Source organism: Ranitomeya variabilis, chromosome 4, assembly GCF_051348905.1.
Source record: "Ranitomeya variabilis isolate aRanVar5 chromosome 4, aRanVar5.hap1, whole genome shotgun sequence".
Classification (NCBI taxonomy): Eukaryota; Metazoa; Chordata; class Amphibia; order Anura; family Dendrobatidae; genus Ranitomeya; species Ranitomeya variabilis.
This window is the reverse complement of record NC_135235.1, coordinates 149876004-149888706: the sequence shown is the minus strand read 5'-3', so window position 1 is coordinate 149888706 and position 12703 is coordinate 149876004. Positions and strand designations below refer to the sequence as shown.

General features: G+C 41.5%; 1 protein-coding gene across 1 annotated transcript in view; it reads left to right on the top strand.

Annotated features, from left to right (window-relative positions):
* Nucleotides 1-12703, top strand: part of MMRN2 (multimerin 2) — an 80783-nt gene that overhangs the window by 49099 nt on the left and 18981 nt on the right. Inside the window, exons 2-3 of the mRNA XM_077259326.1 lie at nt 7339-7461; nt 10608-10714. Coding sequence (XP_077115441.1) covers nt 7339-7461; nt 10608-10714 — 230 coding nt within the window. The remainder of the gene's footprint in view (nt 1-7338; nt 7462-10607; nt 10715-12703) is intronic.

Here is a 12703-nt window from a genome sequence, read left to right as displayed (position 1 = left end):
GGTGTTTGAGGAAACCTGGCAGAAAGAGATGGACCCCTGTATTTACTCTTAATTCCCTCACAGGATATAATAAATATGTTTTTTCTAAATTGGACAACCTCTTTAACGTAAGCCCAGTCCCTACATTTATCTATGGTACAGACGTCCGTCAAAATCACTAAAAATGTTCACCTTTGAGCTAATACTAGAAAGTACTGAAGAAAGGACATTTTAAGGTTTTCATAAAGCACTGAAAAAATTGAGGGCAAAAAGATCATTTTTGTGAAAAAAATATGATTTTTTTATTTTTACAGCTCTACGTTATAAATGCATTGTGGGTGATTATCGGGTGTACGGTGCACATGCTCCGGAGTCGGCCGCTTTAACCAATATACCCCCACACTGCGCATGCTCCAGAGCTGGTGAGTATAACCAATAATCCCCCACATTGCGCATCACGTTATCTGACTGCAGGGGCAGCGGACTCAATGCCACCTGAGGAAAAGTGATCAACTTGCCTCATTATAGGTGCGCCCCTGCACACTACCTCTCTGGATTATATACACGCAAACACTGCCCCTCTGCAAAATAGTCACACACATACACTGCCCCTCAGTAAAATACACACACACTGCCTCTCTGCAAAAGACACACACCACACACACACAACACACATTGCACCTCTGCAAAATACACACACCACACACACACACACTGCTGTGCAAAACAAACACACACTACCCCTCTGCAAAACACACACACACTGCCCCTCTGCAAAAAAACACACACATCGATAATATATAATGTCCAGATCTATAAAATATAATGTTCAGGACTATCTAAAATATATAATGTCCAGAGAGATCTATAATATGTAATGTCCAAAAATGTTTATAATATATACTATCCAGGGACATCTATAATATATAATATCAAAAGAACACTATAATATATAATGTCCAGAGGCAGAGATGTATTTATACACCCCCACTCTATCTGGGAGCAAACATTGCCTGTCTGCTGCTGCTGCTGTGTGTGTGCTCCAGGTAAATCTATAGGGTATGTGCACAGCACACGTTGGAGATTTGCCTGTGGAATTTTCTGTGCAGATTCTGCATCTCTTGGCAGAAAACACGGGTACAAATCCGTGCATTTTTGATTCGGATTTTAATGCATTTTTTTCATGCGGATTTTAATGCGTTTTTGTAAGCTAAATAAAGATCTATTATTTAACAAAAAATAATTGTGATGTCATTTCTTGTCCAGCCTCTTCATTTACATACTCAATTAAACAATAATGTTTACACACACAGAAAGATAGATATTAGATAGATAGATCTATAGATCTATCTAGCTATAGATCTATCATCTATCTATCTATAGATCTATCATTTATCTATCATCTATCTATCGATATATCTAGCTATAGATATATCTATCTATAGATAGATATATCGATAGATAGATAGATAGATCGATAGATAAATAGATATGGGATAGATAGATGATAGATGGATAGATAGATAGATAGATAGATAGATAGATAGATAGATAGATAGATAGATAGATAGATAGATAGATATGGGATAGATGATGATAGATCTATAGATAGATAGATTAGATAGATAGAAATATAGATAGATCTATCTATAGATCTATCTATCTATCTATCTATAGATCTATCATCTATATATCCCATATCTATCGATCAATATATCTATATATAGATAGATAAATAGATAGATAGATCTATAGATAGACTAGATAGATAGAAATATAGATAGAAGATAGATCTATAGATAGGATCTATAGATAGATAGATAATAGATAGATAAATTAGATAGATAGAAATATAGATATATCTATAGATACATTGATCTATCTATAGATCTACCTATCTAATATATCTATCTATTATCTATCTATCGATCTATCATCTATCTATAGATCTATCATCTATCTATCGATAGATCTATCGATAGATAGATCTATCGATAGATACTGTACATCTATAGATAGATAGATAATACCAAGCCCGATGTTTAGTAATAAACATAATAAAATGGTACATAAAGAGTTAAAGGCAGACACACACACACACACACACACACACAAAATGTGCATTAGGCCGGGGTCACACTTGCGAGAAACTCACACGAGTCTCGCACCTCAATACCCGGCACTCGGGCCTGGAGCATTCAGCTGCATAGAAATACATGCAGCCGCACACTCCGGACCCGAGTGCCGGATATTGAGGTGCGAGACTCGTGTGAGTTTCTCGCAAGTGTGACCACGGCCTCAAATGCAATATCTGTTTAATTTAAAAAAATGAAAAAATTTGAATTTGAAAAAATGAAAAAAAAAATGGAGTGGGCTCCCATGCAATTTTCTGCACCAGAGAGGGAAAGACATCCACTGGGGGCAGATGTTTATAGCATGGGAAGGGGTTAATACCCATGGATCTTCCCAGGCTATGAATCTCAGCCCGCAGCTGTATATTTAGCCTTTAAAAAAAACTACATGGGGTCCCCCTATAATTAATAGCCAGAAAAGGCTATGCAGACAGCTGCAGGCTGATATTAAAAGCCTAGGAAGAGACCATGATTATTGCCCCCTGGCTACAAACACCAGCTCCACAGTAAGATGCGCCAATTCCGGCACTTAGCCTCTCTCTTCCCACTGCCCTGTAGTGGTGGCATATGGGGTAATAGGGGGTTAATGTCACCTTTGTATTGTAAGGTGACATCAAGCTTGGCTTAGTAATGGAGAGGCGTCAATAAGACACCTATCCATTATTAATCCTATAGTTGTGAAAGAGTTAAATAAACACACAGCCAGAATAAAGTATTTTAATGAAATAAAAACACAACACAGTTATGCCATCTTTATTGTTACTGCTAATCCATGCAACGCCCCCGATCTCCTGTAAAAAAAGAAAAAATAACACACCAACACAAATACTCCCAGGTCCGACGTAGTCCATTTAATAATGAGTGTCCCATGACGATCTCTCCTATAGAGCTGTCACATAAAGAGATGTGACTGCTCTATAGGACTCCAGTGACACGCTGACAGGAGACAATGGCTCCTGCAGTGTTATTACTGAGGGTTCAATGGGCTCACTTTACGGCACTGCTGCTTGAGAATTTTCCCACGCAGCATTGCCTCATGGTGGAGTGATACAGCGCAGAGGATTACCTCCTGTCACTGTACTGTATCACAGCTCTCCAGGGGAGATCATCGTGGGACACTCGTTATTAAATGGATAACATGACCCAGGCTCTGTGCACCACTGTGTCTCCTGGGTGTTAGGGCAGACAGGTTACATGTAGTCTAGCTGTCCTGTCGGTTTCTGCTGTGCCTCTTAGAGTCCGACGCAACCTCTGTCTTCCAGCTACCGGGAATCTGCTCTCTGCATTGAGGTAGCCCAGTCACAGCTATCCTCCCCAGTTGTCACTCTCCTGTGCTTCACTCTCCTGCCCCCCTTACAAATCTGTTCTTCCTTCTGTATTCTCTCAATCCTGGAGCTGCAGCACCTCTGGCTGCACGGCCCCTCACATGTCTCTCTGCCTCAGACTGCTCCAGTCTGCTGTCTGGAACAAACTAACTTTCCCTCCAGACCAAAATGTACAGTATATCTAGGGAAGTTCCCCTGAAAACCAGGTTCAGAGCTCCCCCTTCTGGCCTGGAGTGTGAACATGTTGCATGTTTGTGTATACCTGATAGAGAAGATCTTCACTCGCTTCCAAGCGTGACATCACTCTCCCCATAAGGAAAGCAATGCCACTGTAACAACCAGAACCCTGGGGTGTTACAGAAGCTTGTTGATAGTTATAGGAAGAGATTGGCTGCAGGTATTTATTCCAAAAGGTGTGCAACCAAATATTAAGTTGAGGGTGCCAACAATATTGTCCTGACCATTTTTGGGATGTTGTGTGAAATTATGTCCAATTTGCTTTTTTTCTCAGTTTTTTGTGTTGTTCCAATACACAGGAAATAAAAATGTGTTTAACAAAATGTGTAATTGCAATAATTTTCAGGGAGAAATACTTCATTTCCTGTAACAATTTTTAGGGTGCCAACACTTTCGACCATGACTATGACTGTAAATATACAAAGCCAAAGATGGTACACAATAAAACTGATATAAGACATGCACATACCCATAAAGTAGCCTCTCCCACTGGAATAGCGGTAGCTTCTACGTGCGTTTCATGCTATGCTTTTTTCTGTGGTTGGCGTCATCCCAGCATGTAGCTGCTTTTAACAGTCCCCAATCTGAATGCTGTACACAGAAGGATGATCCTGCCAGCTGCATCATAAGGGACAACATGACCAAGAGGTGTCACATGACTGCTGCAGTGCACACAGACCTTAGTGGCGAAGAAGAGGAGAGACAAGAGGAGAACACGTGTCCTCAAAATCACAGAGCATTGTGAAGAAGTGTTAGAAGAGGAACATGTAGTGAGGAAAAGTGGCCACAAGATGGTGCTAATTAATAAAGAAATATAAAAAATAAAGTGTAGATGAATTAGTGAAGAATAAAGGGGAAGTGAAGAAGAAAGTGAGTGCGTGCTGAATGTAGGATGAAAAAGAATAGGGACAAATGTTGTGGAAAAAGAAAGGGAAGGGAAAGAAAACAAAGGGGGGATTGTTTGAATGAATGAATGAATAAATGAAAAGAACAGACTGCAAGGAGGGTTAGACACCAGCCCTTCTTTAAATGTCCTTGGCTGCATAAAAAAAAAAAAAAACACCTTTAACCACTGGAGAAAACACACAGACATCACCTATGTGGGTTAAATGGGTTTGCCACAGCTTTTTTAACCAAAATTGTAATATTACATAACCAATCTCAATCCATGCCCATTTCTTTACTTTATCACATTATCCTAGTAGGAAACCGAAAGGCCAACTGCTGATGTACAGCAGGCCTTGCAGATAGCATATTCAGAATGGACGAGAACTGCCATAGAGTACGACAATTTAGACCAACACCACCCGACAGAATAAAGGCTTTTTCCGGACCATCCTGCAATTCTGAGAGGAAAATATCCCTCCCAATTTTCTTGAAATTAACCCCATTGCTCAGCAGTAGATTGGTGTTATCGCCTTCCAATTTCCTATGCCTTATAATTTTGCCACTCATAGCGTGCACATGTTTTGATCCCTGCATGTTAAGCAGTCTTCTTGCCATTTCCCCACCTGACAGACTCCTGGTGCCTCATCTATTCTTTGTGGGTATTATCTCTGACAAGACTATGGTGACTTCATCAAAAAACTCATTAAACCTTGAAAGATCTTGTTTCATTAAGGCCAAAAAATGTCCAACCTTTATCTTGTTTAAGTCGTAACCTCCTGCGTGTACTGTATGCCTTCATTCAGCTTCCATTGCCGGAAGCTGTAACAGAAAATTCAGAAGACAAGACGGCTTCCAAATTTTTAACTGTGTTCACCTCAACGTCTGTTATTCCTTTTCCGAGAGGTTCCACACCACTTTCTACCAGCATGGACTGAGCCCTATATACTGACGGCGACAAACCATATTGCAGGTTCCTAGCAGGTAACATGCTATCCAAAATAGTCACTGCTGTATGATCTGAGAGAATTTCTTCGAGTCCTGCTGTCCCTGACATTTTCTATGGCTGCCTGTGTCTACCTGTTAACTCCTCTGTACACCGGTTCCTGCCTTCTGCTATCCCTTGCCTGTGTTGGCTCTGTAACACCCCTTCCCCCATTGAACTCTATCTCCTTCATGTAATTGTGCTCTGTACTGCTGTCTTTTCGAGGGTGACAATTCTCCCATCCATTGTTCAGATGAGCTCACCCGAACAACACTTCCTCCATGTTCCTATTGTGTACCCAGACACGCACTGTGTTCCTGAGCTGAGTTCTGATGTCATCATCTTGCACTTGACGTCTGCCGGTCCAGGAGACATGCAGACATTTTCCACAGTTTTTCTCTTTGAGCCAAGCTGCTCTAGCTAGGTTTGTCTGGTCCCAAATGGAAATAAGAACCTTTTATGCTCTGTGTTATGTACACTGAGGGCCGTGTGAACTTTTGGTGCTGACCACATGCCTGCTTCTGACCCATTCACGTTACCAGCATCTTAGTGCATAATATCTAAAGGACACCGTAAACCCTTGTACCTAATAAGCAGTATCTCAGACCTTTAAACTGCTACAAGTGACATCCTTCTGTGGGTATAATTTGACAAGAGCGTTCTCCCATAAATTTATCATTCATTCTCATCACTCATGCAGTTGTCATCACATTTTTTGCATAGTTTGTTATACATCTGCTGCAACTTGGCTGCAACAACCACAGATTACATTACTCACAATAAAAGTTATTATGACATAAAACTGTGAGGCTAGCTAAAGTGGCATAATTCTATGTAATATGTGAAACCTAACATAAAACAGCACATGCAGAGACATAACAGTAGCATGCATATGTCATTGTAGTAAGGCAACGTAGGTAGCCATGTGGTATCTCCACTGCAACAGGTTCAACAGTAAGCCACAACAACCATCAGTTCACTGTGATGGTGGGAAGATATTAATTTCTTAAAAGGGTGTCAGACCTTCTTACATCCCTACATTCTGATCTTGAGGTTTGAATGAATCTCCCAGCTTGATAGTAAGAGGACTAAGAGAAAGGAACTTCAGGGTTGTTAACAGGGAGGCCACCACTTACAACTTATCTATCTATACTGTTCCATCTAAATATTGTTCAAGTTGTGTGCCTCTTTGGATCTGTAGCTATTATGCTGTGTACCTCTTTAGATGTGTAACCACTAAGCTTACGAACCTCTTTAGGAAAAGTAAAGACTGTTTTATTAATGTCAACCACATCCATTAGCTGACATGCACATCCCTGTGCTTAACCAAGTAAATTGCTATCTCAGCACTGACACTGTGATTGTATGGTTCTACACAACTGTGCTACCTCATATACATACATCATATAAACTAGGCCAACTAAATGCCACCTGTGTGCCCTTTCCAAATGTTTTTTAATAGAATTATTAAAAATTAATTATTCCTACCCACTTTTCATCTGTTATTTAGTTTTTGGCCAAAGAATTTCTTTCTAAAGCGTATTGATAATGTTTACTGCATGCCTAGTATTTGAGACAATGTCATAAAGACGAAGTAAATAAGTAAAGGGTATTTTGGCAACTCATTTGGGATAGCAGTCTCTTGGGCATCACATTTTTTTGGAATTTCTAATCTAATTTTCTAATCAACAAAACTGTGTAAATAAAATTCCAATCAATATAGAAATGATCTCAAATTACCAAGAAGGCGTGAAGCAAATATAAATCTTATCCTGGTCTTTTTATGCTGTTTTAGGAAATGGTGTTCTTTTGTGCACAACCAAATTGTGACATATGTGGATGTTTGCAAAACTGAGAAATACGTCATAAGGTCCCAGCAGCCATGTCCGCATGGCACACCTGATTGTCAGAAAACTATGTGAGTATGCAGAATATTGTTATTATGTTCCTTCATATGTATATAAAAAATCCAAAACTAATTTTATAAGTAAAAATGTGATGTTTGATGCGATGGTCCCCATTCATAGATTCCCTGCCACTACATAATTGAGCCAAGTATTAGCTTACATGAATGTGCCCAGAGATTATAATTATTTTGGTGTCCCACTGCCCCAAATTTGTTAAGAAATTGTATATTCCAAAACAAAATTGTTACAGCACGTGAATGCAGCTAGTGGAACCGTTTCAAAACACTAAGCTTAGTTTGAATTCAAGTTTTTGAAATAATTATTAATTGCCAGACTCACTACCAGATATAATCTTACTGTTGAACTTCATGGCCCAGTACAGTATCTGCACTACTTTCCAGAGATTTCTACACAGGAGGTAATCATAGAATAGATGGTTCAAATTTGTGCATCACAGTCATCCAGTGCATTAAAGGGAATCTATCAGATAGTTTTTGTTATGTAATCTGAGGAGAGCATGAAGTTGGGGCTGAAACACAGATTTAAGTGATGTCTCACTTACAGTGGCATGTAAGGCCATGTTCACACTTCGCGGTTTTTACCGCGGATCCGCGGCGATTTTGATGCTGCGGGTCCGCAGCAGTTTCCATAGCGTTTACATTAACATGTAAACCCTATGGAAACCGCAAACCGCAGTGCACATGCTGCGGGAAAAACCGCGCAGAAACGCAGCGGTTTACAACCCGCAGCATGTAACTTCTTTGTGCAGAATCGCAGCGATTCTGCACCCATAGGAATGCATTGAACCGCTAACTTCCCGCATGGGGCTGTGCCCACGATGCGGGAAGTAAGCGGATAATGTGCGGTTGCTACCCGCGGTGGAGGAGAGGAGACTCTCCTCCAGGCCCTGGGAAGCATAAATAGTGTAAAAAAAAAAAAGAATTAAAATAAAAAATCATGTTATACTCACCTCTCAGCGCTGCACGCGGCCGTCCGGTCTAGTTGCTGTGCGAGCAGGACCTGCGGTGACGTCGCGGTCACATGACCGTGACGTCACGAAGGTCCTTCTCGGCACAGCATCTTTGGAACTGGAGCGCCGCGTGCAGCGCCGAGGAGATCCGGACATCAGAGGGTGAGTATAACCAATTTATTATTTTTACCATTACTATTGATGCTGCATATTGCTGCATATGCAGCATCAATAGTATAGGAGTAATCCCACAGCGGAAATCGCAAAACAAACCGCGATAATTCTGCAGGGATAACCGCAGCGGTTTTGCCCTGCAGATTTATCAATTCCGCTGCGGGAGAACCCGCAGAGCACGCCGCAAAGTGTGCACATAGCCTAAAAGTTTGGACATCCCTTGTCAAAATTACTGTTATTGTGAACAGTTAAGCAAGATGAAGATGATGTGGTTTCTAAAAGGCATAAAGTTAAAGATGACACATTTCCTTTGTACTCTTGTTAAAATATATACAGATAGTAATTTTTTACATTTCAAAAATTGCAAAAAGGAAAATGGGTGGATGCAAACATTTGGGCAGCACCCTTGGAGATTTGTGTGCACAAAAAAACTTTGACCAAGGTTTCAGACCTTAATAAACCCCAGGAGCCACAGTGACAATGCCTCCCTCACAGGGGGTAATGCCATGCCTGGAAGCAAGAAGGGATCCCCTTAACATGTAACACTAGCGTGCAACACTTTCCTGACTCCATACCAGAAGGGGTGCTCTAAACCCAGTTTCAGGGGAGCTTCCCTGATAATTTCTGGTCTGGAGGCGAGGTTAGTCAGTCAGTCAGAGGCAGTGAAGGAAGAGGAAGCAAGTGAGGAGAAGCTGGAGATAGGAGCTGCGACTAAGCTCACCCCAGGACTGAGCGCAACAGACCGGACACCGGAGTCCGTGGTTGTGTGGGAACTGCATGCACCGCAACTGAATCTGGAGAACAGGAGATTGCAGGTCTCCTTACCACATCTGACGCCCAAAGGCACAGCAGCAAACTAGAGAGTCCAGAGTCACCACGAGGGAGTGATATCAGAAAAAGGCTCAAGCTGCCTGCCATGTGGGAAGTGTTCCACCAAAAGGGCAGACTGAGAGAGGGACTTGAAGAGAGCTTAAGGCATCAAGAACCTAAAGAACAGCGCAGTAGGGAGGTTTCCAACCCCACCTGGCTAAGGGGATTCTGAACTTCTTCCAGGCAGCCTGGATTTCCAATACCACCTGTACCTGTGCTACGGACTGCACCTACAATTAAAGGTAAAGAATCTACAGTCCCTGTGTCCTCCTATCATTCCTGCACCCCAACTTCCACAACCCCTCATAGACTGTTCGGGTAGCCCTGGGGCCCCGCTCCACCTGTGGGGAGCAGGACCATCCTAGCTGCATCACCATCGGCCCCAGCGGTCCCTTTAAGCAGCATCAGCCATCTATAGCCGAATACCACATGTGGCGTTACGAACAATCCCTTACAAACATTCCCTCATTCCTTTTAATTTTGCACCCAGGGCCACAGATCAGGTCGCTGCTGCCGTGACCACCCATTTAAGAACCGTCCTACCCAGTTCCGAGTACCCCACGGCCCTAGCGGGTGTTGCACTTCATGCTACACATAAAAGTTCTTCTTATGTCACAACTGCTGCACCCAGTAAACTAAATGATCTATTGCTGTAGTAAGGGTCTCTTTTCCTACATTATGGTGCTATAAGATGAGGGGACAAAAGCTGGTGACAGATTCCCTTTAAATAACCAAGCAGTCAAGTATGATAAAAACAGTGTATGCTAGCTGGAAGAAGAATAACTCTGTCATACACTAAGCCATTATGATCAGCGTGGAAAGACTAAAGGCTCATGTTAATAATCACTACTACTAGAAGCTTATATTCTATTGTGCTTAAGATATGCTATATTAATTCTAATAATGTTATTATACATTTTACTACTTATAAAAATATTACTAAATATATTAGAATTTTCTAGTTCAAAGAATTAAATTTTTATAAAAGTGTATTTTTGCTATTACTACCATTATAGTATTATTATTATTATTATTATTATTATTATTATTATTAATAATAATAATAATAATAATAATAATTTTAATAATAATAAAGAAATATTGCAGACAATATATTTGCCATGTTTCAATCTGTCTCTTCAGGTACCGGATAGCACAAAAGCCAATTTATGAACTTAAAAGAAAATTTATAACCAGCTTAGAGTGGAAATGTTGTCCTGGATATTCTGGCTCTACTTGTGAATATGCTGGTAAGAAACTCTTTTTCACCCAATATCCTATTCAACTAGTCCTGTTATACAAGAAGGTCTACCAGCAATGGTTTACATACAATAAAGACAGTGCATATGGCTACGATGGGGCCCCTATTGAGAGAGGACTCAGGCCTTGATGGCTAAATCTTTCATATGGACATTTAGAAGTCAAGTTCCTTTTTAATCTATACAAGCAGTCCCTGAGGTAGGAACATCTGACGTACCTATGGTGCACAAAGATAGACAAATCTGATAAGGCACTTATTTCTGGTAACTACTCTCCTAAAACGATGTCCATGTCAGCCGCGTGTACAATATCAGTCCCTCTGCGGTTTCTGCACTAAGCAGTAATGTGCAGGATCTCACTGCATAGTGCAGAAACACCGCAGATGGACCGATATTGTATGCGCGACTACCATGGGCATCGTTTTAGGAGAGTAGTTACCAGAAATAAGTGCCTTATCGGTGTTCCCTGTCTTGATGCACCTCTTTGGTGTCCATAACCATTACACCATAATAACATATTAAAGGGACCCTGTCACCACGTTTTTGGAAGATGGGATAAAAATAGCGTTAAATAGGGGCAGAGGTGGGCGTTACATTAGTGTGTTTGTTATGCGTTTATTACCCACCTAAGTTGCCGAAATACCTTTGCAAAGTCTCCGTTTTCGCCTGTCAATCAGGCTGGTCTGGTCAAAAGGGCGTGTTGTCTTCCCCCAGATTTTGCGTAGTTTTCCGTTGGTGGCGTAGTGGTGTGCGCATGCCCAAGGTCCCGAATCCTCTGCCAGGGGATTTAAAAGAGCGCGCTGTTCGTTATTTCATTGGTGATCGGTGGGCGCGGCCATCTTCCTTTGGCCGCGCGTGCGCAGAAGCGGCGCTCTGCTGGCCGCGGCTTCAGGAAAATGGCCGCCGCGATCTCCATCTGCGCACGCGTGGCATCCCGCGGCCATTTTCCTGAAGCCGCGGCCAGCAGAGCGCCGCTTCTGCGCACGCGCGGCCAAAGGAAGATGGCCGCGCCCACCGATCACCAATGAAATAACGAACAGCGCGCTCTTTTAAATCCCCTGGCAGAGGATTCGGGACCTTGGGCATGCGCACACCACTACGCCACCAACGGAAAACTACGCAAAATCTGGGGGAAGACAACGCCCTTTTGACCAGACCAGCCTGATTGACAGGCGAAAACGGAGACTTTGCAAAGGTATTTCGGCAACTTAGGTGGGTAATAAACGCATAACAAACACACTAATGTAACGCCCACCTCTGCCCCTATTTAACGCTATTTTTATCCCATCTTCCAAAAACGTGGTGACAGGTTCCCTTTAACTACTTTACTTTCTAAAATCAGGACATACCTGATTAAATTTAGCTCCTTATTATGACAATATGTGGTTTTAACAAACCAATGCGGATTAAAGATATGTTTTATTAGGGTCTTTAGTTAGGGGTCCTTTATTTGCCCATGGCAATATGTTTATGTAGTATTATAATGTGCTCTTTGCAATGTATGCAAATGTGTTTATCTAGTAATTTTTGCATTCATTTTATTTAGAAAAGCTTTTCATTTTTTATGCGTAATATACTGTAATATAATAATAAAAAGGACGGGTCATTTGTGGTGACAGCTACTCTTTAAGAACAAACCTAAAGAACCTATCCTGTTCATAGCCTGGGGACTTCTTGTATTATTATTATTATTATTTATTATAATCGCGCTATTTATTCCATGACGCTTTACATCTGAAAAGGGGTATACATAATAAAAAACAAGTACAATAAATAATCTTGAACAAAACAAGTCACCGACTGGTACAGGATCCTGCCTGCAAGAGCTCTCAGTCTACAAGGGATGAGTGAAGATGCAGTAGGTGAAGGTAGAGCTGGTGGTATGGTGGAATGAGGATTACTGCAGGTTGTAGGCTTGTCGGAAGAGGTGGATCTTCAGGTTCCTTTTGAAGGTTTCCACGGTGGGTGAGAGTCTGATAT